At 49.1% G+C, this 26039-nt stretch overlaps 1 protein-coding gene across 15 annotated transcripts in view; it reads left to right on the top strand.

Annotated features, from left to right (window-relative positions):
• PLEKHA7 (pleckstrin homology domain containing A7) overlaps positions 1 to 26039 on the top strand; it is a 229650-nt gene that overhangs the window by 182671 nt on the left and 20940 nt on the right. For 13 of the 15 annotated variants that reach the window (XM_025266704.3, XM_025266702.3, XM_025266701.3 and 10 more), the window contains 8 exons: positions 6071 to 6593; positions 7348 to 7434; positions 10179 to 10232; positions 15943 to 16023; positions 19589 to 19657; positions 19833 to 19913; positions 21095 to 21244; positions 21796 to 21897. In XM_025266704.3, the coding sequence (XP_025122489.2) occupies positions 6071 to 6593; positions 7348 to 7434; positions 10179 to 10232; positions 15943 to 16023; positions 19589 to 19657; positions 19833 to 19913; positions 21095 to 21244; positions 21796 to 21897 (1147 nt within the window). The remainder of the gene's footprint in view (positions 1 to 6070; positions 6594 to 7347; positions 7435 to 10178; positions 10233 to 15942; positions 16024 to 19588; positions 19658 to 19832; positions 19914 to 21094; positions 21245 to 21795; positions 21898 to 26039) is intronic. The other 2 variants (XM_025266706.3, XM_025266703.3) reach the window with 1 other exon arrangement.

The raw sequence follows: 26039 nt of genomic DNA, 5'->3' as shown, positions 1-26039 counted from the left end.
CATGCTGAAGTCAATGTCCATGGCCAATTGTCTTTACAAATAAGTGCAGGTATACTTGGAGAACAGATTGCTTGAAATAGAATGACTAAGTCAGAGGATATATGTGATTTTGATTTTGATTGATTTTACAAAATTGACCTTCAACAGTGTTATTTCAGTTTATACTGCCGCCAAAAGTGTCCCTGTTTCCCCACCCTCGTATTATCTTTGACAACTGTATTCAGTTAACTCCTTGTTCTGGTGGCTATATAGAAGATAGTTAAGTGGAGAAAAATCTGGAAAGAACACAGTCAAGTATGAAGTGGTCATATTTTGGGTAGGAGGCAAGGAAGACCTCAATGAAAGCAGTGAAGATGGTGAGGATTGTGAGGATGGGATGGATAGGACACATGGATGCTGAGATTGGGTAGGTACAGGGCTTGGCGAACTGATTTATCCAGGGCTGGAAGGTGAGGAGGGCCACAGGTGGAGTTGAGGTTAACCTTAATGTTTGACTTGGTTAATAGCTAGGTGTGGTACTGAGCATGGGAGAGAGGAATAAGCTTGAAGAGGAATGTGGTACCTGTGGAATGCCCATGTGGAAATAAGCAATAGGTTCTAGGGAATGTGAGTTCAGGTTAGGGAGAGATTTGGAAGGCACTGCCATGGAGGTGGTAACTGATGCCCTAGGGAATGTGAGTTCAGGTTAGGGAGAGATTTGGAAGGCACTGCCATGGAGGTGGTAACTGATGCCCTAGGGAATGTGAGTTCAGGTTAGGGAGAGATTTGGAAGGCACTGCCATGGAGGTGGTAACTGATGCCCAGGCAGTAGTGGAGATCACCCAGGGTTGAACACTTCAAGCAGTTGATTTTTAATTCTGGCTGCACAGTTTGGTCATTTGAGGCCCTGCCCAAGAGATTTTGCTTTCTTTGGTCTGGGGCAAGGTCAGGGCATCAGTCTATTTTAAAGTCTCTCCAGGTGATACCAGTATATGAGAGAGGTTTGACATTTACTGAGGCCCGTGTCCCCTGCCTGGAAATCTGATTCTGATGATCCCAGTTTCAGCCTGGACATCAGGAGTTTTCAAAATATCCCGTACCCCTGGTGATTCTAACATGCGCTCAGGGTTGAGAATAACTGGCTTGGAGGAAATAGTAGCAGAGGGCCAGCGGCAGACTTGAGTCTTCCTTGGTGGTTCAGTAGGTAAAAAATCCTCCTGCAATGCAGGAGATGCTGGCAGACGTAAGTTTGATCCCTGGGTCAAGAAGGTCCCCTGGAGGTGGGCATGGTAACCCACTCCAGTATTCTTGCCTGGAGAATCCCATGGACAGAGGAGCCTGGTAGGCTACAGTCTACGGGGTCATGAAGAGTCAGACACAACTGAGTGACTTTCACTTTTCAATGGCAGAAGCCTGAGGATCTCCAGCCCCAGGGAGTGGGCAAAAGCAGAGACTGCTTAAAGAAGTCTAGTAGGAGATGGAGGAGGAAAACTGGGGTATGGAGAGAGGGGATTCATTTGGAAGGAGTCCAGTCGGCAGCTTGCTTCCTAGGTGTGGTGCTTTCTGAGTGGGGTGGGCACCTGGAAGGAGAATCTGAAACGTCAGTCTCTGCTGGTCTTGCACTCAGTAGCAGAGGCCTTTGGTTTCACCAAGCTGCTTGAAGGGCCTTAGGTGGGTAGACCTTCATGATAGAGCTAGAGTTTTGAAGTTAGGTCAGAAGGCAGAGTACTGGGAGGGCAAGGCAGAAGGGAACCAGAAAGAAGGCATGGCCAGTGATAAACCTTTGTAACAGGGATGCAGAAATGACTTTCAAAAGCTGTGCAGCTGATATGCAGTTATAAGTTGTGATTGTGAAATGTGCCTGGCAGCTCACAGACCTAGGTTATTCTGCTACACATGTTGGGGGCTGGGGGCAGAGCAAGGAGCTAAAGGATGAGAAGCCAACTGCAGGGAAGTAAAGGTGGCCGGGGAAGGTGTTGAACTGTCCCTAGGATGTGGAGCCATTCTTATCTAAGGGGCAGACATGAGGTCTGTGGATGAAAACAGCTCATTGGCCTTGGAGGTCATTGTGCACTCAGTGAGAGGAATCTCAGCCTCATGGTGGAAGCAGTGCTCAGTGGGCTTACGGGTTGAAGACGACCCTTGGAGAAGAAAGCTTTCAGCCTCTGAGGTCAACAAAACACTCAGTCTTTGATTATTCACGTGTATCTGGGAGGGATTGCATATCACATATCAGAGTTATCTTTTTTCCCCCTTAAAGATGTTTTTATAATCTCTTACAGTCAAGTAATAAGTAGATCTGGCTGCTTAATAAAGGGAGCTCCTCCGTTTGAAAATACAGAAGAGGAATACCCATGCTCTGTATGATGGAGACTCTGCTAATCTCATTAGCTGGAGCATGTTGGACTTGGCAAGGAGGGTTATTTGAACTGTAATATGATCTCGTATTCACAACTCTAGACCTCACGAGGAATTATTTCTAACAGTTCTTTCAGTACATGGAGGTGTCTATTATATTTCACTTTATTAAACTCCTTTAGAATGGTGGTTTGCAAGGGCAGACTGATACAGCCTTAGAATCTTACCACATTCTATGAAGTTGATTTGAAATTCTAGCCTTCCATGTTTTCCTAGTATTTAAAATAATGCATACTTGTATAATAAAATACAGGGGTAGGGGTAGAGTCAGGGAGTGCAGACATTACCACAAGGAAACATGAAAGGCCTGTGCAGTCAGTGTGGAAGCTCAGGTGAGGGCCATCTGCTGCATAAGTAACTGGTTATAAGAACTGATTTCACATTTTGATATGACTATTTTATAGGGACTGTATCAGAATATGTAGGTAGATGCCTTTTGGAACAAGGAGGGCCCATGGCAGAAGGAAGGAGGTATAGAGTCTTCTTTTTGGATAAGGCTGAGATTGGGGTCCAGCAAATAGGTCTGCTCTTAGGACAGCTGCTCTGGGTGCTCCTCCCTGCTCTCGGGGGACCTTTACCTCATCTTACAACCCTATCCACTATGTCCTCCCCTCTACCATCTGTTAGTGGTGGTTTGGCCTCTGGCACCAGGACTTACTATTACACGGGGGTCTTTGGAGTTACCCCTCCAATGGCCAGCACTGAGGGGGTGGCAGGCAGTGTATCAGCAGAGGGCACAGGCTAGAGGATGAGCTGGGGGCTCTGGGGCATGGCCCCGTGTGAGTGGGTGGGTGAAGGGGCTCTGACCATCTGGACGCCATAGGCAGGCACGAGGAATGGGTTGCAGGGCCAGACTGAAGGGGTTTACAGGGTGAGCATGGGTGGGACGTGCTTTGCAGAGTTTGCATTTTGCTTCAGGCGGAGGAAACGGTGGTTAGTGCAGTCATGAACACCCAGGGGGAAGCCCCTGGCCTGGTTTCTGCCACTGCCCTTCCTCAAACACAGGCCCCTCTGAAAATGCGTAGCAAACCTGCCCCCTGGTGGCAAGGAGACACGCTCGAGGAGTCTGTGCTGAAGAGATCTTAAAATTACCTTCCTTAAGTGCAAAGGTGGTCTTCTCAGTAGTAAAGAATCCATCTGCCAAGGCAGGAGACACGGGTTCAGTCCCTAGGTCTGGAAGATCCCCTAGAGGAGGAAATGGCAGACCACTCCAGTATTCTTGCCTGGAAAATCTCATGGACAGAGGAGCCTGGTGGGCTGCAGTACAGGGGGTTGCAAGAGTCAGACACAACTTGGCAACTAAACAACAACAAATTGCAAAGGTAACAATAAAAAGAGAATAAAGTCACTATTTTATTTTTCTGGTTTCACCATGGGGCATGTGGGATCTTACTTCCCCAACAAGGGATCAAAATTTGCACCCCCTGCATTGGAAACTGAGTCTTAGGCACAGGACCATCAGGGAAGTCCCGAAAGTCACCATTTTTGAACGGCAACTACTACTAATCCTGACAACAGTCTATTAAATGGTTCTTATGAGCCCCATTTTACAGTAAGGAGAGTGAGGACATTAAAAGATACTAACCTGAGGTCCTGTAGGTAGGAAGTGATGCAGTGACTTTAAAAACAGAACAGCACTTCTCCAACATGAGCCCCTGGAGGGCTTGTTAAAACACAGGTGGCTGGGCGTCAGCCCCAGGTTTCCGATTTTGGGTGGGGCCTGATAACCTGCATGTCTAACAAATTCCCAGGTGGTGTTGAGGCTGCTGGACTATGCTGTGAGTAGCACTGGCTTAGGACAAGGTCTGGCACCTGGTAAGCACAATATAAAGGTTTGTTATAAAATTAATAAAGGCAGAGTCAGGATTCCAACCTGGGCCTAATTCTAAAAACCTGTCCTTTTTACATCATGCTGCCTCTCAGACCGGCTTAATAAATTCAAGGCTTAATAAAACCCTCTCCTTGGCCCCTTGCTGAATTTTTCTTTTAGAAAATAACATGGCTGGTAGGTAGTGGTTTTCATGATCCTAACCAGCTTTTGTGTGCCGGAGTATTTGTTGAAGGGCTGGGTATGCGTCAGGACTTTCTCAGACCGTGGACTGCACCACAGAATGAGACGCAGTTCCTGCCCCCCAGGGATTTACAGCTTGGCTGGGGAAGAGACAGCTTACAAGCAGGAAAAGGTTACATCAGTGCGGGACCTTGGAAAAGCTACAGACCGTACAGTAACTAGGGCAGAGCAGGGCAGGAACCCCAAGGTCTGCGGCGTTGCAGAAGGCCTCCGTGGAAGAGGCGTGTGTCCTGAAGAACGAGTGAAAGTTGGCAGTAGGCAAGGTGAGCCCATGCAAGTAAGGAAAAGAGAAACAGTACTATGAGAATAAGGAGAGAAAAGCTGGAAGGGCTCACCCCTGGGTGACGGTACTGTCTCATGGAGCCTGCAGTCTCTGTCTCATTCATTCTTCAGCTCAGCCTTAGGAGGTAAGTAGTTCCTTCCTCACCTTGTAGGTGAGGAAACTGAGGCAGAGCAGTCAGGTAAGTTGCCTAGGGTCACACAGCCAGTGGATTCAAGTTGCCCAAGTATGTAGGAGGCCGGACAAGGTCAGGGTGAGACAGGGGTGCAACTGAGAGGGGGTGCCTTTTTAAATGTTGGGTCTTTGGTGCTCAACTTGCCCTGATTTGATCTTGGTCTGGTTAGAAGGAGCAGTGAGAAAATAGCAGGGCGCTGAGGGTTGAGGTCAGGTGCTAGAGAGCCATGAGTATCAGGAGAAGGGGTTTACAATTTGCTTCATAAGCAGCAGGGAACTCTTGATGGTTTTGGAGCACAGAAGTGATTGGATCCAAGCAGCTGACTGTACAACAGGGAGACTAGATAGAAAGGTCTCCAAGTTGTCTGAGAAGTGAAAGTCACTCAGTCGTGTCCGACTCTTTGCGACCTCATAGACTATACAGTCCATGGGATTCTCCAGGCCTGAATACTAGAGTGGGTAGCCTTTCCCTTCTCCACGGGATCTTCCCAACCCAGGGATCAAACCTAGGTCTCCTGCATTGCAGGCAGATTCTTTACCAGGTGAGCCACCAGGGAAGCCCAAAAATACTGGAGTGGGTAGCCTATCCCTTCTCCAGGGGATCTTCCTGACCCAGGAACTGAACTGTGGTCTCCTGCATGGCAGGCGGATTCTTTACCAACTGAGCCAAGTTGTCTGGGACGCAATAATTAATCAATATTTGGACTAGAATAATGGGGATAGGAAGGAAGGGATGCCAGCCACTTCCTTTAAGAAGCTCCAGAACTTGCTGCTGGGAGCATCTTGGTGACTGGAGGAAACTGAGGCGTTTCCTAGAGATAAGCACACACGTGGCAAGAGCTAAGTGATGGTGAGAGAGAGGGGGAGAGAGGGAGACAGGCAGGTTAATTGTGCTGCACCGGAAGTGGGGCGGCCAAGTCAGCCTGGGGGGGGGGGGGTTGACACTGCAGGATTGATGGAGTACGTGGTTTCGGAGCACTCTGCTCAGGGAGGGAGTGAGTGTAGTGCCAGCCGTCTGTGTTGATTGTTCTTTGGGGTTCTGGCAGGGCTCCCTCAGGGCCCGGCTCTTTGGTGTTGCCCCGCTGCGTTTCCGGCAGCCCCGCACACCCCTTGCAGGTCCCCTGACCTGTCCTCTCCTTTCCCCTCAGCCTGCCCCCGGAGCAGACCCTCCCTCGCCAGGGCCCCAGCCAGCACCTGTCCTTCCCAGAAAACTACCAGACCCTTCCGAGGAGCAGCCGCCACCCCTCGGGGGGCTCTTCGCCCCCTCCCCGCAACCTGCCGAGCGACTACAAGTACGCGCAGGACCGAGCCAGCCACCTGAAGATGTCGAGCGAGGAGCGCCGGGCGCACCGGGACGGCACCGTGTGGCAGCTCTACGAGTGGCAGCAGCGCCAGCAGTTCCGGCACGGCAGCCCCACGGCCCCCATCTGCGCCGGCTCCCCGGAGTTCGCCGAGCAGGGCCGGAGCAGGAGCATGTTAGAGGTGCCCCGCTCCATCTCCGTGCCTCCGTCTCCCTCGGACCTCCCTCCCCCGGGACCCCCGAGGGCCTTCCCACCCCGGCGGCCCCACACGCCGGCAGAGAGGGTCACTGTGAAGCCACCGGACCAGAGGATGAGCGTAGACATCTCGCTGGGGGGTTCTCCCAGGAAGGCATGGGGCCCCACCACCAAGGTGAGACTCTGGAGGCCCTGCCAAGCTGCCGGGCGGGCAGCCTTAGGGTGCTGGAGCTTCACGTGGTTTGAAGAGAACGAACCAGGGTAATGCTAGGTAACACTTCTGCGGTTCTGTGCTGCAGCACTGGGAGCAGCACTGAGGCTTTGATTCTGGCCCCAGCCCTGTGAGGCAGGTGCTGTTTTCTCAGGAGTCCCTGCTCTCTGCAGGTAGAGCATTCCTGTGAAACCTTTGGTAAGCCATGATGGCCTAAAGCAAAGAAGCAATTACCTTTTTCTGTAAAAGCGAAAATCTCCTTTGGATTTCAGTTATCAAAAAACAGGTACTAAAGGTAGGTCTTTTGTAAAATCAAAGTGGCATATAACAAATTTTTGGAAAGCAGGAGATCCCTGTGTGCCCATTTCACATATGAGAACTCATGGGTCTTAAGGGGTTGAAGTTACTTGCACAGGGTCATACAACTCAAACTCTACTTTCTTGCAGCTTGGAAGGCAAGGAAAGATGTCTGTGTTCAGCCAGTTCAGTTATTTATAAGAACCCGATTTAAGGTTGAACTTCCAAGAGTCTGTCACAGTTAGGCATTTTCGTAACCCGGTGCGGAAGATGTGTGTCTGCATTAGACTGGTGAAGAGTCAGGCTGAGAGAGGGGCCCTGCCCCGGGCTCGGCTGCCCCGGTGGTGAGTGGCAGATGCTCTGCCCCGGCCCCGCTGCCTTACCTGGCTCTCCGTGTGATGTCTGGTCTCCTCTCCTGCAGAACTCCTCTCATGTGGACCGACGCTCCATGCCCTCCATGGGTTACATGACCCACACTGTCAGCGCTCCCAGTTTACACGGAAAATCGGTAAGCAGTGCCTCTTTTCTGGGTCCGGGTGACTGAACTGATCCGGCCTGTGAAGGGCTCGTCTCGTCAGGGTTCTCCCAGAAGCCAGTCAGAGGCAATCTGTATTTTAGAGATGAGGAACTGAGGCTCAGAGAAGTCAAATGAGCTGCCCAGGCCCGTCTCGCCGGGACTGGTCCTCCCGAGGTCGGCAGGAGAACTTGGGGAAAGTGGAAGAGAATGTGGAATGGAGGAGGATGTGGTGTGTCTTCTTTTTGGGGCAGCGTTCTCCAGCCACCTGCCTTTCCCCGCCGTTGGCATCTCTCCTTTCTTCCCTGCATTTGCTTTGATGAGTTCCCTGTCTTCCAAGTTCAAGTGTGGGTGAGGCTGCACTGCTGGTGGCTGTTTCCTGATACACACTACTTCCTGCATCGCCCTTTCTGCCGGTGCCTTTATTTGTCCTAATGACAGAATTAGTGCCATAATTACTTACCGGTGTCGCATCAGTGCTGTCCCGGCGGCGGGGTGAAGAGTAATGATAGCGCCGTGCTCCCGCGGTGGCTCATTTCCTCACGATGTGTCTTGCACGCCCGCAGCTGGAGGAGCTCTCACTGCTTCTCGCCCAGTTACGGCAGCACCAGGCCAGGTTGGCCAGTGTGCGACACTTCGCCATCGGCCAGTTACTGCAGCACCAGCTGACCTTTCCCTCCTGCCAGGTCAGCGCTGGTGGGCCCTCTCAGGGCTGGGGGCCACCCTGGGGACCAGGGAGTGCCATGCTAGCCTGTGCTCCCTCGTGCCCGTGCTCGAGTCTGTCCTGCTGTCTGGCTCTCTCCCTTGTTCCTGCCTGTTCGCTTCTGGATGCTACTGCCGGACACTGTGCAGCCATCATGGGGCCTACGCCCCTAGTGCTTGGGAGCAGGGTGGGAGGCTGCATGGGGTGTGAGGGACCTGGACTGTGGCTTCTTTGCCTGTGAGTAGTGATTGCCAGGCTGGTGTGTGGTCACGTCCAAGGGCTGTGCTGGTTGTCATCCTTGTTGCCACCGTGGGCACTCCTTGCGATGCTGAAAGGTGTGTGTCAGCCCAGAAGGAGAAGGCATCATGTCCTCTCATCTGGACAGTGCCCTGCTGATTGACAGAGCATCCTCACACCCCTTAGCCTGGTGAACTTCACAGTAACGTGGAACAGGTTAGGTGAGACAGGTGGGAAAGTGATTTGCCCAGGATCCTGCAGTCAGGGGCATGCAAGACCGGAGCCGAATTGCAGGTCCTGTCTGGCACAGTGTTTCCAAGACATGGGGGGTTGTTGCAGGCAAGCTCCTTGCGTGGCCAGGCAGTTGTTATCCTGGGCATCATCCTAAAGAAAATGCTGGTCCACACAAGGCTGGCCTCCCGGCTGCACAGAAGTAGGTAGGGGACAGATGAGGAGGGTGAGGAATTGTCACCTGCCTTACCTGTCCTATTTTAGTGGGACCTGAAGGACTCAGGAAATGTCTTTGGAAAAATGAGTCTAAGGCAACATATGCAAAAATCCTAAGTTGGGAATTTGGGTGATTTTTTAATAACATTGCTTGGCGCTATTCCTCTTACTGCTGTGGAACTGGGCTGACTGAGGAAGTAGGAATGGGTGAGGAGACAGTTTAGGGTCGGAAATAAGATCTTGGAAGCCACTGGTGTACCTGGCCGAGGCCCTTAAGGCCTTCTTATGCTTTAAAACATGGCCTAAACATTTAGCATTATTTATTTATTCTTAAAAAGTACTTCAGCAAGCCTGTAGTCTATTTTTTAATTTTGGGGATTAAAAAAAATCACACAACTTTTGGGATCTTAGTTCCCTGACTAGGGATCAAACCCATGCCCCCTGCAGTGGAAGTATAGCATCTTGACCACTGGGGAAGTCCCTGTTTTTGTTGGTATTACATCAGAGCTCTAAACCCAGACCGCCCTCGCAGCCCTGGCTTGCTGAGAGGCCTCTGAGCTGGTGGAGAAAGTGCCAGGACTGTTTTTCTGAAGCTTTCATAGTCCCTCTGCCTCACAGTTAGCTTCTGTAATCCATTACGTGGAAAGCACCAGTTCTAGGGAATCAGAGAGTCTTTTTCTTATTCTCACTGCTTCTGGTCATTATATTGAAGAACTCAACGGACTGTCAGAGATGACGCAGGCAGGTCGGTTTGCCTGGACCTTCCTGATCTAGCTCCCGGCACAGCCACCTTGACTTCATGCTGAGCAAATGGAGCCAGAACTTCCAGGGCACTTTATGGAGCCTCAGGTCCTTATCCTCCTGGAACCCAATGTCTTAAGGGAACTCCCTGGGTCACCTGCGTCATCTCCATGCCTCTTTCAGGCACCAGTCTGCACCGATCAGGGGTCATTTTCCTCTGCACAGTGCAGAGGTCTGGCGACCAGGTTTGGAACATAGCATGTCCCTCAGGCAGACCCCTCTAGCTTTGTGTCCGGAGCTCACCTCCACCTCAGCTGTGCTGCTGTCCTAGCCCTTTGATAGGATGTGTGCTGGCCCCCTGCTCCCCCTCAGACTGTCCCCAGCCCATGGTGGGGCACGCTGGCTTTCCCCCCCATGGTGGACCCATGAGATCTGCCATGCTGAGGGGCTCTGAGCTGCACCAAGACATTTGTGCTTCCTCTGTGGCTCGGATGTTGTCCTCCTGTGGTCTCTTGTCCCTGAAGCTGCACCGTGTAAATGATTCACACTTGAAGGGACACCTTTGGGTTTTCATAGCTGGCTTTTATTCCTCTCTCTGCTTCATTTGAAGGCTGACGATACCTACCTCCAGCTGAAGAAAGACCTGGAGTACCTGGACCTAAAGGTGAGTGGCCTCAGGGGTCTGCTTTCCTTGGCGCTTACCTTTCTGAGTGTGAGCCTCATCGGAGACCAGCCCCAAAGCCAGAGGCCTTGCGGGTCTTATAAATCTGGGTTTCAAATGAAGGTGACTCCCATCTGAATCGGAAGGCGGAAGTTTTGTTTTGGTGTTTTTGATTATTTTTTTTTTTTTTTTTTTTTTTTTCTTTGGTTGCTGTGGCTTTGAAAATTTCATTTTTCAAATGGAATATAATTAACATATTACATTATATTGGTTCCAGGTATACAACAAAATGACATTTGTATGTATTAGGAAGTGATTGTAAGTCTGATTAACATCCATCACCGTTCTTGGTAATGAATTCTTTTTTCCTGTGATGAGAACTTTTAAGATCTACTCTCTGAGCAACTTTCAAATATGCAATGTAGTATTAATAACTCTAGTCACCATGCTGTATATTACTGTCTCATGATTTATTTATCTTATAACCGGAAGTTTCTCCCTTTCAGAAGAGTTTTACTTCTTATCGCCTCAGACGCTGGGCTCTTAGTTTCTTATGAATTTTGCTGTCAGGTTTCTGGTTTACAAAATGAGGGCACACACTCTTGCTCTCTTCCTGTCCTTGGTTAGAACCACAAGGTCTCTCCAAATAATACCGAGTTGCTTCTTCAGAGCCTGCAGTGGGGTGGGGGTAGGTTTGGTTCACAGGGTGTCCCTGATGCGTGTTCTCAGGCACCGGTGGTTTGGTGGCTTCAGTTTTGTTGCTGGGGGAGCAGGTACCACACGGAATCCTGTGGCCCGGAGGGGTACTGTGGTCTTCCACCTGTGTTTAGGAGATGAACACCAGACCCCTCCCTGTAGGTGATGAAGTTCAGGCTCTAAGTCAACCTCCAGAGCGCAGAGAGAGCTGGGCAAGTTGCTGGAGAAGCGAGAGGCGTTCTGCCGGGAAGAGAGCAGCTATTGTTTTGTTCCCACCGCTCTCCGAAAGCTCCCACTGTGAAAAGCACTTCTTATGTCTGAGCCAGGACATAGACTGAAGGAATGTGACCTTTAATTTACCGTGGGTGTGAGAGGGCGGGCAAGGGCCCCCAAGGGAGGACACCCAGGTGATGGTCACTGAGGCATGCCTCCCTCAGCCCCCAGGGTACCTGGCTTGACATATTTTTAACCCGGGCTCGTCATCTAGCCTGGCAGAAGCAGGACTATGAGCGCTGGGTCCTCAGGCAGCAGATGAGAGGCCTCCCCACTCTGAGGCAAGATCAAGGCATTTGATTAGGAATCGCTCAGTTAACTTACCTATTTGTTAATAACTTGAGCGTTTGTGCTATACCCAGCTCAGAGAAACTGGGGGAGAGGCAAGAGAAAAACTGAGGCTTTCTTTTTTTTTTTTTTTTTTTTTTGAGGCTTTCTTTCCTTGAGAAACTTCCAAATGCTCTGGGTTGGGGAAAGAAAATATCCTGAAATAACACAGATTTATGGCAAGGAGCGTATAAAGATGTGTCTGGCTCAGTGCTCAGATCTGAGAGAGTGAGGATCCCCGTGGGCTGATGTGTCAGCAAGGCTTCTGGAGGAGGCGGCCTGTGTCTGGAGCCTTGAAGAACCAGAGGGCTTGGGTTGGTTGAAATTAAAGGGAAGGGAACGGTGGGAGCCAGGGTGTGGCTGGGGCTTAGGGGACGTGGGGGCAGATTGTCCATGTTCCTGAATCTGTCCTAGGCTTTAGGAAGGAAGGTGCAATAAACATAAGTCAGACTTGGCTTTCATAGTTGAGCTAAACAAAGAGGGTTCTCTCAAAACCAGGATGTCTTCTAGCTTATGTGGTCGTTAGCTCATGCAGAACATGAGTAGGTGTTGTCGGTGGTGGCAGTCAGGCTTCAGGATGCCAAGTGCTCAGACATGGTGGCGTGGGCCAGATGGGCAACCCAGCCCAGCCTCCAGTACTCTGATCCTGGGGAGGTCCTTCCACCATGCCCACCTTCCCCATCTGACCTAGAGCGAGGATCAGCAGCCCCCAATCTCCACCTGCTCTGGGTTTCCCCACATCCTTGTTCCCTGACCTCACCGTGGCCCCGTTCAGTTCCTTCACTCTGGCTCCGGGGTCATGCAGGCCACACAGAAATATTTGTAGAGCATCCGTGATGTTATCTGGGCCTGTGGGAGAGGCGTGGCTCACGGCAGCACACGTGTACCTTGTAGAACTCTTCGGCGAGCTTGGTGCATGGTGCAAGGGAACTTGATAAAGCGCCTGAGCCAGAGTCACAGGAAATAGCTGTCTTCTGATTCCCATCTGTGTGGGATGGCTGATCTCACAGTGGGTCGTAGAGAGAAGATCCAGCTCAGGTTTGTTTCAAGATTGTAGTAGTGTGTGTGCTAAGTCTCTTCAGTCATGTCCGACTCTTTGTGACCCCCTGGATGCAGCCCACCAGGCTCCTCTGCCCATGGGATTCTCCAGGCAAGAGTAGTGGAGTGGGTTACCATGGCTTCCTCCAGGGGATCTTCCAGACCCAGGGATCAAACCTGCGTTGAGCTAAAGGGATTGAGAGAGAGGGGAGGGGTAACTGAGGCACAGGATAATGGAGCAGAGCCAGAAGGCCCTGTGAGTCCTGACTCCCCACAGAAACTGAAGAGCCACAGAGGGTATGCGTGTCAGTCACCATGAATTACTTCACGTCTGTTCAATTAAGTAACCCCTGTAAGTAGCCCTATAAAGGAGGTGGTGTATATTTTTCACTAACCGAACCTCAAAGAAATAAACCACTTTCCCAAGGCTGTGTTGGTGTCACCGAGGAGCCCGTACTTGGGTGTAGCACTGACTCTGAAACTGGTGCTCTTAAGCCGCCTGCGTCCGGCCGCTGTACAGTACCGCCTCTACTGCCGTGGATGCAAAGCCATTCGGTGTTTTGTGGAGCTGAACTGGGATTTTTCTGCCAGGAAATGTGCATAATGTGATAGAGAGAGGCAAGGTGGATCCTTGTGTCTTTACCAGCTAGGAGACGTGCGTGACCAAAACAGTAGCTCATGATTGGAAATTGTCACTGTTTGTCATGAAAAACAGCTGTGTTGATGCCAGCACTTCCCTGCTCTTATACTTGTTACTCCAGTTGCTAAGCTCCTCTTAGAGAACCCGTCCCCCAGTGACAGCACCAGCAGGTGAGAGACACTTGGCTTACCAGCAGCATGTGTGGGGAAAGATGCCGGGCTTTGTGCTGTGAGTCACTTTCAGAAAGGTTGACATCTGAATGGGTGTGTAGCCCAACCTGGGCACGGAGATGCCGCTGAGCACACCCCTGCTGTGACCAGCTTCTTGGGAGAGGTTCCTCTTGGGTCCTCATGAGGAGAGCTAAGCCTTTCTGGAGAAAGATAGTCTCCCTGCCCCCACCAGGTGGGCCTAGGGTCCCCCATGTCTCTATCCCAAATGCCACAGACTTGAGGATCCCAAGCCCCTGTCCCATCAGCTGATCCTCATCTTCCAGAACCAGTTGGTGGTGTGTGCTTGCCCATGTGTTGTGGAGTCTGGTCTGAGCATTCCTTCTGGGTCCCAAAGGATCAAGTAGAAGCAGACTCCACTGTCTTAAAAAATGCTGTGTGTTAGTGTTCTTTGGAAATGTTTATTTCCCTGGCATTTTACTTGATGTTGCCAGGGTGGAAAGGATTTCACGTTGATTAAGCATCTGTTCCTGCCTGGCATTGTTTGGGCACCTGATTTTCATTATCTCACTTAAATCCTCTGTGAGCAAATACGAATTATTATCCCCACCACACTAATCAAATTACCCAGAGAGGTAATTTCTGCAAAGTTAGGCAACTGAGATTCGAACCCTGTGACTAACTTCACACCTGCCTCCTTTCTTCCGTGTGCCATGTACTGATTCTAAGCCTGCCCTGAAGTTGTATTCACTGAGTTGTATTTTTGGCATTAATGTTCTGCTCTTCAGAATCCTACACCTAAGCCAGGTCTAAAAAGCAGGTGTGAGGGTTTGCAGTTATTCACAGCTTGAATTATTTTTATATAACTGGAAAGCCCAGCTGGGAAAGTGAGGTGGGGAGAGGGTACCTGCAGCTACATTAGGTGGAGCAGTTGCAATCAGCCCCAGAGGGGCTCTTGTCCCTGGTGAGGGATGTTATCAGTGGCTCCAGGTGCCTGGTCTCTGGACTTTTTCTGACTGAGCTTGAGATCGGGGCTTCTCTGTTCAGAGTCTGTTTCTGGAGTAGAATCTCTTAAGTCATGGTCTGGGACATCATCTGTCTCAGGATGGCCAGGAGCTTGATTTAAAAAATTGCAGGTGTGGAGGATGCTGGGCATCTCTGGAAATGATGCCCAGAATTCTGTGTTTTTAAAAATCAAGCTCTGGGGGGATTCTTGTGCACAGAAAGTTGAGGTCTGTTATTCTGGAGAGGTTGTTAACCTTGGTCATGAACTAGAGCAACCAGGTGTTTTTAAAACCTTTTAGAGACTCTGATTTAATTGGCAGTACTCAAGTATACTCTTTAAGAAAGAAAGAATGGGAGGGAAGGAACGAAACAAAAACTCCCTAGGTGTTTCTCATGTGTAGCTGTGGCTGAGAAACATGGTTTCAAAGCAGTGATCCTCAAAATGTGATCCCATATTGACAGTGTCAGCACTTCCTAGGAATTTGTCAGAAATGCGATATGTTGGGTCCCACCCCAGAGCTGCTTAGTGAGAACCACTGGTGATGGGGTCCAGCAAATTTGTATATTCACAGCACTCCAGGTGATTCTGAAGGATGCTCGAGTTTAAGAACCCTTTTTAGTGTAGTGGCTCCCACTCCTGGCTACCTATTAGACTCGCCCAGAAGGGCTTTTCCCCACTCCAGTACTCTTGCCTGGAAAATCCCATGGATGGAGGAGCCTGGTGGGCTGCAGTCCATGGGGTCGCTAAGAGTCGGATACAACTGAGCGACTTCACTTTCACTTTTCACTTTCATGCATTGGAGAAGGAAATGGCAACCCACTCCAGAATTCTTGCCTGGAGAATCCCAGGGACGGGGGAGTCTTGTGGGCTGACGTCTATGGGGTCGCACAGAGTTGGACACGACTGAAGCGACTTAGCAGTAGCAGCAGAAGGGCTTTTAAGAATCCCAGTGCCCAGGCCCCACCACAGACCAATTACATCCAGATTCTCTTGGAGTGGGACTCAGGCATCAGTATTTTTTAAAGCTCCTGTGTGATCACAGCGTTGGAGGCAGAGATGAGATCCAGTCTTAGCAGGTGGGGAGAGTGGTCCCTCAAGGGAGCTGGAAGCATTTGGTGTCATTGGTAAGACAATCATTTAGGTGGTGGCAGAGAGAGTCTGAGAGACCCAAGGTGGAAAATGTCGGTGGGGCTGAGACTAACGCATGGCTCCATGCTAAACCACAGATTCAGTATCTTTCAGTATGTGATGGGGGAGGACACAGGAAGAAGCAGAGTCCCCTCTTGCCTTCAGAACCAGGAAGGACATGGGCACTGAAATCAGCACTCTCACGAAGACCCTCCAGGCAGCGCTTAGGAGGCCGGTTTACAGATGAGGGAACTGAAATCTGGAAAGGTCCACTGGCTGGGAAGCAGCATAACCAGCTGAGACCCACTCATTAAAACTGCACAACACACATCCTCCTAAGGTTTCCCCTTGCCATGTCCCCAAATTCTGGCTCGTTCAAATGTCGTTTGATGTCTTACCTGTTACGTTTTGTTGTATTTGCCTTTCTGTTTGGAACAGATAAAAAATAATGAACCTTTGATCAACGTGCTTTACAAAGTGCTGAAGAAGTCAGCACGGGGCTGTCGGCCCAGGAGAAGCGTAAGATGACCTGATCTGTGTCTCCAGGCGGGGCCATTCCATTGCTTCTGGCTCAGTGCCGACTCCATCACTTGCTTAACCAGGGGCTCTCCTGACCGCCCCCAGGCTTCCTGCAAGTCATTTTCGGTTTATTTTCTTTCTACTGAAGCCCCCTCGGCGTTTTGGCTGGTGCACCAGGCTGAGCCTCTCATCTGTCGTGTTTTGTGACTCCATCTTTTGTGCTGCCGACGGGGGGCGGAGCGGGGGCTTGCCTGGCTTGCCAGCAGCTTGTGTTGTGTTCCCATTCTCACTCGTCTGCCTCCATGGTGAGGGCTGCCCTAGAGCATGCGTTCCTGGGGAGGGAGCAGCAGTTCCTGGTCACCTTGGAGGAGCCGGGGTGTCCTGAGATTCTACCGTAGCCCTGATATTAGGGTGGCTCTACTTTTGGACAAGGTGTTGATGTTCGAAAACATTCTAGATCTGGACTAGAACAAAGCACCCACCTGCCCAGCACCCTCCTCTTTGAGAGATGCAGAGGCAGTGCCCTAAGCGTGGCCAGCTCTTATAGCATCCCACAGGAGGCTGCAGGTGGGAATGCAGGAGCTGTGTCCAGTCATCTGAAGCCCTGAGCGTAGGTGTCTTCGAGTGTACGGGAGGGGCGTCAGATGCCTGGGTGACCGTTAATTCCTTTCTGATGCCAAGACTCTTTCAAATGAATGAGTGCCCACTAACTTCACTTTTTCTGGTGACTTAGTTGAACCCACAGTTGTGGACTCATAGTTAATGTTCTGAATGGATTTAAGCATTGCTATCACAAAGTACAATTTGAGGAGGAAAATTAGATGTAACGTACTACTGTGACTATGTTTAGTAGCCTCGAGTCTCTGGAATGAAGCTAAATCTAGAAGCTTAAAGGGCCTGTGAGCTATCTAAACACTGTCCCGTAGCCTCTGCCCTGAAGCCTGTGACCTTTACCCCATAGAAAGAGGACTTAGGCCCTGAGCACAGCCAGTGCACCTGGTTTTGTTACATTCACAGACTCACTAAGCAAACGCTTCTCAAATAGCCTCAGTACTTTGGGCCCTGGTCTGGGCTTTGAGGTTACAGAGAAAATATGTGACAGTCCCCACAGTTACTCCTAAATAGATTACTGTCAAGTGAGGGGAAACAGGTTGTCTACTAAGGCCCCTAGCAGTGGCAGACATCAGGTGTGCGAGGATGTCCCCGGATGGGCACCAGGCCCAGATGGAGGGAGGGAGACAGAAGAGCAGCGAGTGGGTCCCGTCAGCTGAGTTTCTAATCCTAATAGACTCGGTCACTTGAATTCCTAAGTTGTAGCACCTTAAAAGCTGCACATTAAGAGGGGACAAAGAGAAAGTTATTTCTTAGAAAAGAGAGAGTGCTAATATCCTGAGAGAGAGAGAAGAAACACTTTTATGCCAATCTGAAATGGAAATGAAAGCACAGAAATTTGGGAGCATTTTGCTAGATAAGCAAATAGTCTTGAACACTAACTTCTAAGAAATTCTATATTACTGATTTTTGTAATGACTCTGATTCATCCCCAGAAAGGTCACATTTATATTCAGTATTCCATGAAGGCAGTGAAGGACATACTTTTAGAAAGCTTTCCATCAGAAAGTTTAAAAGCTTTCTGAAAGTGCCCTTTTTGTGTAGAAATACCTCATTCCTTGCCTGACGGTGCTGGATAAATGAGGCATTGCTCAGTTGGACTCCCTGCCTTTGCTATTTCAGTATCAAAAACGTATCATCCAGAAGAAAGCTTCAGTGACAGAAAGGAAAGAGTTTTTGCTAAGAGGAAAAAATCCCCAAAGCATATCTCAATTTGAAATGGATTTCTTCCTAGGAAGCAAGCCAGGGTCAGCCCCTGGGAGAGCAGACAAGCACATGGCCCTCACTTGGGCAAAGGACGGTGACACAGAGTGAAGGACCCCACCCTGTGCCTGCTGGGTTCCCGTGTCCTGCCTGGGAAGTTCAGCTGTCCCTGGTTCCCCAGGATTCATCCCCCTCCCTCCCTTCCCCACCACACACCCGCTGCCCTGCAGGAGCCAGCCAGTCTGTTGTTGTGGATTGTTGTTGTGGTCAGTGTGTTCTGTGACTGTATGTGACTGTGTATGTACACATAATGTGCCAGTTTGAAGAGCAGAATTTGGCTGGATTCTACTTCTTTCTAGGATTGACCTACATATATTTCCCTTTCACCTACCTGGGAGGCAGTAAGCAATTTGCCTATTGCCTCCCAGAGTGCCAGGCCTTCTGTCCGGGGCTGACTTCCCCCAAGATAAAGACAGTGGTTCCTGTCCTCCACTGTGCCACCCAAGGGAGCAGGGGAACAGGCGGGGGTGGGTCTGCAGCCTAGATTTGGCCCTCAGCTCCGGGCATGAAGATGGCTTCTCCCTTGACCTTGACCTTTGGATCTGGGTACACAGATTTTGAGTTCTGAGGGGAATATCTGCTAATCTATTTCTGCTTCTGATTCACACTCACAAACTGGATAGAGTAGGGAGGAAGTGAGGGCCGTTTCTCCAGCAGCTGTGTGTCCATCTGTAGTGGGACCCTCTGCGTAGTGCACACACCATCTCTCTCTGCTGTAGCTAGCTCCACCCTCCATTTCTCTGGCCAGATCTGCAAACCGGAGTTCAGCAAGATAGCCTCCCCTACAAGGGGCATTTGACCTGGCCATCCCTGACCATGGTTTGGCCATCGGGGTGCATCTGTGAAAAAGGTCCCTCTGCTCCTGCAGTTTTTGACAAAGAAGGAGACTTGGTGGAAATGAAAACATGGCCTAGAGAGTTACTGTTTAATTTTGTAGGGGCCAGTGAGTGAAGGGCGACATGTCGCCCACACTGGTCCAGGAAAGGATGGCAGATCTTGTGAAATTCTGCTGGCCCCTAAGTTTGGGTGGTTTTTGTCTGCCGCTTTGTGGTTTCTTTTCTTGAGAGGGCAGGGTAACTTGTATTGCAAGTTCAGACTAACCTCAGCTATTCAGGGATCAGTTGAAAACCCCAGCCAGGAGTCACCCAGCTGCTTCTTCCTTTGACCAGATCCTCTTGCTAAACAGTGGAGAATGAAGAAGGCTGATCGTATTCATGGGGATGTGGGCTGCTCAGACTTGAACTAAGGGCTCAATGATGCCCAAGGGATTTGCTAATTCTTCTTGGTCCACTCACTCCATAGCCTTGAGCGGGGGTCATGAACTTCTGTTAATTATGTTTGACCCCAGATTTAGTAGCAAAACTCTCTCTTATCAGTGGCAGATCTTCTATGATTCATACTGAACTCATTTGGACCAAATTTAAGCCTTTACTATTGATTCTGAACTTGAAAGTCTATATTTTCTTTGAGAAATTTGTAAGTACTAGTAAGATCTCATTTATTTTTCCCCTGAAATGAAATAAGCATAAAATTAAAGCAGGTATTGCCCACGTTTCTTCCCTTTCCGTGCCGTGACCCTCCCTACCACTGCCGAGATTTCCATACCTGTCTGTTGTAGGGCGAACGTTCCCTCCTGAGTTCTGATTCTGAACCCCGTGGTTAAATCTTCTCTAAATTGTTCACCTCCCAGATGACAGGCCGGGATCTCCTCAAGGACCGAAGTCTAAAGCCGGTGAAGATTGCCGAGAGTGACATTGACGTGAGTGAGCCGGGTGACAGGCCGACCCCTTGCCTGCCCGCTGCCCCCAGGCCCGGGGTGGGCTGCTTCAGGCAGGGCTTGGATGGTTCTGTAGCCAAAGGCTTTTGGGTCACTCTCCAAGGCCGTGCCCTTTCCTCGTGCTCCCAGGCCCTCTTCAACCTGTTCTTGTTCCCAGGTCAAGCTGAGCGTCTTCTGTGAACAAGATAGGGTCCTCCAGGACTTGGAAGACAAGATACGAGCCCTTAAGGAGAACAAAGTGTGTATCAGTTTTGTGTAATCTTGGGCTGGGTGGCGGGGCTTTTGTCATCTTGACTTTCCTCAATATAGACTCTCGTGTTAGTATTGGATAGCAGGTATTACTTTATCTAGAACAGTGTCTGACTTTTAAGGGTATCTTGTGGGGTTTCTGTCTGAACCCAGAGGAAGCCTTGTGGGGCAACCTCAGCCTACTTACTCCAAATACCATGTCCCCAACCTTAATTCTGCCCTGACGCAGCTCTCCCCAGCAGCCCTGAGAGGCAGGCCTGGCTTGTAGTGATGATGCCACACCCCTGAACCCCAGGGACTGGGGGCCGCCTTGGGGGAAGTGGCCGGAGTCGTAATGCGGCAGAGGTTGTCTCTTCCTAAGCTTCCTTTCCTCTAAGGATCTCGGCTGTAGAGGAAGCAAGTGTGGAGCGGAGGAATGGGCTGGTAACCACTGATATTTGGTCTCTTAGACACTTTGTGTGAACTTTTTTCTGCATTTTAACAAGGCATTATATTCATGATACTCAAAAGTTTATAAATAACATGGCTTTTTTTTTTTTTAATAAAAAGGGTTGGTTTATTGTAGTTTAAATACATAAATTGAACATTCAAACATCTTAATATTAAACTTCAGAAATAAAAATTTAACATTCAAGCAGGAGTATAGTTTATAAGGAACACCCAAGAAAGGTAATTTGTTATCTAATCCAGAATATTGAAAAGATCACTTAATGGTGAATAAAATGGTTTAACCAGCAGTCCTAGTTTGGCCAAGATGTTAATTATGACAGTGGTTCCATACCTGAGAAGAAATTACTGAATAAATCTCATAGGCTAAACAGCAGGACTTGGCTTATAATTTTCTTCTTCAACAGCTTAGAGAGTTTTTTCCATCTGTTCTTTGATTTAGCCTCATAGTTTATCCCCTTAAGGAGTGGATGGCCTTATGCCCACTTTATAGACGATGAAACTGAGGCACAGAACTGTTAGGCGATTTGTCCTAAGAGGCCACCCAGGGGGCAGACAAAGTCAGAGCTGGACTCAGAGGCCTTGACTCTCAGGCCCCTAGCTGGGTGCTGGCCTCTTTAGTCTTGCTTAGATCCAGCAGGTTTGTTTAGCTTCTGGCCTGGCAGGGGGCCAGCAGGGACTTGTCTTGCTATCCTCTTGCTCTTTGGCCCTGGTCCGGCTCAGGACCAGCTAGAGTCGGTGCTGGAGGTGTTGCACAGACAGATGGAGCAGTACCGAGACCAGCCCCAGCACCTGGAGAAGATCGCCTACCAGCAGAGGCTGCTGCAAGAGGACCTTGTCCACATCCGGGCCGAGCTCTCCAGAGAGTCCACTGTGCGTAGATGCTCCCCTGGCCCCACCCCTGTCCCCCCAGGATGGGCTGGGAGGGGGCTGCTTTTCTTGTCTCCCAACCTATCGCTGAGAAGGTGGCCGGGGTGAGTCTTGGCGTAGCAGAACTCCTCCAGACTGCCTCCTGACAGTAGCGTACTTGGTCAGGGGTGACACGTCCGTCTCTACCGGAGCCTTAAGGTGCATGCTGTCAGGGCCTCTGGGAGACTGCAGTGACTCCCCAGGGGTCAGCTGTCTCAGAGCAGCCTGCACGGCTGTTCCCCTGATCTGAATGCAGTTAACTCTGAGATGTCAGAATTTCTGCTCTTTAATTTGTCTGTCTGATGTGGTGCAGGCCCTTTCTGCCAGAGCTGGGAACCAAAGCACCCAGAGGGGTGGGAGACGGACAGTGCAGGTGGCCCGAGACGCATCAGGCACCCCTTGCCCTCTTCCCCTGTAGTCGGGTCAGCAGTGCTCAGGAGTACAGGGGCTCTTGGGGCCTTCTGAGGGGTGGGCATGGGATAACTAAGAATCAGAAGCATTTCTTTGATCCACAGGAGATGGAAAATGCTTGGAATGAGTACCTAAAGCTAGAAAGAGATGTGGAGCAGCTAAAGCAGACCCTGCAGGAGCAACACAGAAGAGCCTTTTTCTTCCAGGTGACCCAAGGGCTCTTCATCCCTTCTGAGCTCTAATTTCTTCTTGGAGTCTTCACTTATGGGGGCTGTGAGCCTTACCCAGAGGTCTTCTCTTTTGTCCACCTGAACTCAGCCTGCTCACCACCCCAGCTGTCTCTTTGGGAACGCTTGCCACTGCCAGGCTGTCATGAGAAGCGTCATCTCAACTCCCCCTGCCTCTCTGCTCTCAGAGACAAGCTCCTTGGCATTTTTCTAAGGGTTTCTCTACCAATTATCTGGGGAAACAGCCCCAAGAGGAGATGGTACTGACCTTGAGAACCCTACAGGGGCTGGAGGGTGATCTGTGTTCCTTGTCCTTGGCCCTGTCTTGGGTCCTAACTGCTCACTTAGCAGCAGGAAGCCCTGTCTCCTCCCCTCCCTGACTCCTGAGGATAGATGCTATCAAGCCCTCACTGGATCAGTAGTGTGAATTCAGGCCAGATGGGGCGATACCCATTATTGTGGCCCCTACCTCACTCAGGATAGGCAGCCTTACAGCCCTGCCTTCCCTACCTTAAAACCAGGCCACCCCGTTGATAGCTGCCTCTGCCTCCAAAGGTGAAAGAAAGAAAGGCCCTGTGTGGTTTTCCTTCTTCAGGTTGGGTCTTCCAGCTGCCAGTGTTCCTCCATTGGAGCGCCCCACCCTCAAAATTCTGAAAATGGAAAATAACCTGCTTTTGAACTCAGCTTCAGATCTGTACCCCCTCTTCAGGACCCTGACATAATTCTATTTATTTGAAGTCAGCAAGCATTGAATTGAGGCTTCTTGTGTACGAGGCACCGTGCTGGGCCAGCTTTGGGGCGAGGCTTGCTAATTGGTGAATTAGTTCTAGCCAGGCCTCTTTGTTCAAGTGATTTAATGAATGTGTTGACTCTCTGCACATCAGCATCACCCCCAGAAAACTGAAGGAATTTGGGAGAAGGTTTAGGTTTGTGGACTAGGAGGCTTTTCCCAGACCCTGCTGTGCTTTTACTCACCATTTCAAGCTGGTCCCAGAGAGCTTTCTCCAGGACCACATGGAGGAGATTCTTGCCTGTGGTTCAGGGTTGGCCTATGAGGTTACCTAGAATTTGTTTATCTCCTGTGGCTATTGGGTTTTCCCATAATTTTCCTTCATTTGAGCTGTTTCCTATTCTTTTTGTATCCCCAGATTTAGCATGGTGGCTTAAAAATAAATAGGTGGATATTCTTGGCAGAGTCCTTCAAATGATTGTTTCTAGTTACTAGTTCCTTGAACTATTTCATTACACTTATCTTCTTGGACTTCAACCATCCACATTAATTTCAGCAGTGATTTTTCTTTTTTTAGCTTTTCATTCCTTTTGTTTCTTTAATTGTACAGATAACACACAAATGCATCTCTCTGAAAAGTCCACACAATGAGAAACAAGACCAGAAAAAGACACGAAAGCCCTCCTTCCTTCCTTCCCTTCTCTGTCCTGGTCCCGTCACCTTCCCTGCATGTGGTCAGCACCATTAGACCGTGACCTATGCCTTTCCAAATGAATGCCCGTATGTAGTATCATATAAGTTATTGGGGGAGGCAGTTGGGTTTACTTAAAGAGGAATCATACGTAACACATTGTTTGGTAACTTGCTTTTTTGTCATAACTTTTGTTACGGAAATCTTTCCGGGAAAGATACCCCCAGGTTTATGCTGCCCCACATGATAGCTATTTAAATTGAAACATAAATTAATTAAAATGAACTACATTAAAAATGTATTCCTTAGTCACACTAGAATCATTTCATGTGCTCAGTAGCCAAATGTGGCTAGTGGCTTCTGTATTGGACAGCACACGTTATAGAAGATTTCTATAATCTCAAAAATTGTGTTAGACTTTGTTGGTCTAAGTGAATGGAATTAGTTCTTGACTGCTGCATAGTATTTCATAGGTGGATGTCCCACGCTTTATTTAGCCATTCCTCTTCCGATGGGCATTTAAGTTATTTGCAGTGTTTTCCTTTTGTAAATGGTGTCACAATGAGCATCTATCTAATTGCCTATCAGCATTTATTTATGAGCATTTATCTAAAATAAGCTCCTAGAAGTGGACTTGTTGAGTTGAAATGAGTACACATACTTTTTAGTTTGTGAGATTTTTTATTTATTTATTTATTTATTTTTTCTTTTTTTTTTTTTTTTAAGTATGATGAGTTCACTGTGTTGTGCCAATCTCTGCTGTGTAGTGAAGTGACTCAGTTATACATACACATTCTTTTTTAAGACTCTTTTTCCATTGTGGCTTATCACAGGATATTGAATATAGTTCCCTGTGCTATGCATTAAGACCTTGTTTATCCATTCTAAATGTAATAGTTTGCATCTGCCAACCCAAAACTCCAGTCCCTCATTCTCCCTCCCTCCCTCACCCTTGGCAACAAGAACTCCTGATCGCTGTGTCTACAAGCCAGTTTCTGTCTTGCGGACAGGTTCATTTGTGCCATATTGTAGATTCCACATATGTTGTTGTGTCCAAATGTTTGTGACCCCATGAACTATAGCATGGCAGGCTTCTCTGTCCTCCACCACCTCCCAGAGTTCACTCAAATTCATGACCATCAAGTCGGTGATGCTATCTAACCATCTTGTCCTCTGCTGCCCTCTTCTCATTTTGCCTTCAATCTTTCCTAGCATCAGTGTCTTTTCCAATGAATTGGCTCTTCACATAAGGTGGCCAAAGAATCACATATAAGTGATATCATATGATATTTTTCTCTTTCTGACTTAAGTATGATAATCTCTAGTTGCATCCATGTTGCTGTAAATGGCATTATTTTGTGCTTTTTTGGGGCTGAGTAGTATTCCATTGTATATATGCACCACATCTTCTTTACCCATCCATCTGTCAATGGGCATGGGTTGTTGCATGTTCTGGCTGTTGTGAATAGTGCTGCTGTGAACATAGGGGTGCATGTATCTTTTTGAATTATAGTTTTTTCTGAGTATATTCCCAGGAATGGGATTGCTAGACCATATGGTAGTTCGTTTAGTTTTCTGAGGAAGCTCCATACCATTTTCCATAGTGGCTGCACCAACTTATATTCCCACCTGTAGTGTCCGAGAGTTCCCTTTTCTCCACACCCTTTCCAGCATTTGTTAGTTGTAGGCTTTTTAACGATGGCCATGAATTGAGTATACCTCTTAAATATTAGTAGGTAACTCAAAACCACCCTCTAAAAGGCTGCACTCATTTGCCCTCCCACTCACAGTGCCTGAGAGTACTGAACTGTTTGCCTAAATCCTTGCCAACACTTGATGTTATCAACTTCCTTAGTTTTTGCCAGTCTGCCTGCTAAACAAGGACATCAGGCTTTTATTTCCTTTTATTTAATTACTAGTAGGTTAAACATCTTCTCATGTGATTATTGGCTATTTGTGTTTCTACTGTGCCTGAGTTCTTGGTGACTTAACACACAGCAGGCCTGGAATCCTTTTTTCCCCTCCCCCAAACAAATGGGTACAACACGCGGGTCTTGTCACAGGCTTTGTAGAGAACTTAGTCCTGTAAGTTACTAGGAGATAGGCCAGTCTGAAGCCAGGGCCCTGCAGCTTGATTTCTACCTAGCCTAGTGGCATTGCTCATGCTTTCCCTGAGTGCCACAGTGCGCTGGGAAGCTCACAAAGCCTTCCTTTGAGCAGGCTCGGTGTTAACTTCTTTGGTGTAATTCTAGGCCAGGCAAGCTGTGAGCGTCCTAAATAAATCATTGACACTGGAGATAGGCTTGCAGCCCCATATGCAAATTCTCAGTAATGAGGCTTGGAAACTCACCTCTCTTTAGCCAGCATTGGCTGTGAGAAAGCCCACAGCCTTTTCAGCAAAGATAAGTGGCTTTATTTATGAAGATCCTCACAGCCACCTGAGTAGACAACCCAGAGGATAAAAGAACGTGCAGGTGACTGTGAGAGTCAGTGATAGGTGAGGCTACCTGTAGGTGTCCCTACTTCCGGACAGTGAGTTCAGACCTTTGCTGAGTGAAGTCCATAGGAGCCTTCCAGCCCAGTGTGATGCGAGGACACAGGAATGAAACCCCACTCTGCTGCTCCCCCAAAAGCTTCCTTTACCTTGTCGTTCAGTTCTGATATTCCATCGTCCTTGGAGAAAGATACAAGTTCTTTGGC

The sequence above is a fragment of the Bubalus bubalis genome, chromosome 16 (genome assembly GCF_019923935.1).
Source record: "Bubalus bubalis isolate 160015118507 breed Murrah chromosome 16, NDDB_SH_1, whole genome shotgun sequence".
Lineage (NCBI taxonomy): Eukaryota > Metazoa > Chordata > Mammalia > Artiodactyla > Bovidae > Bubalus > Bubalus bubalis.
The sequence above is the reverse complement of the archived record's forward strand: the minus strand, read 5'-3'. Positions and strand labels throughout refer to the sequence as shown.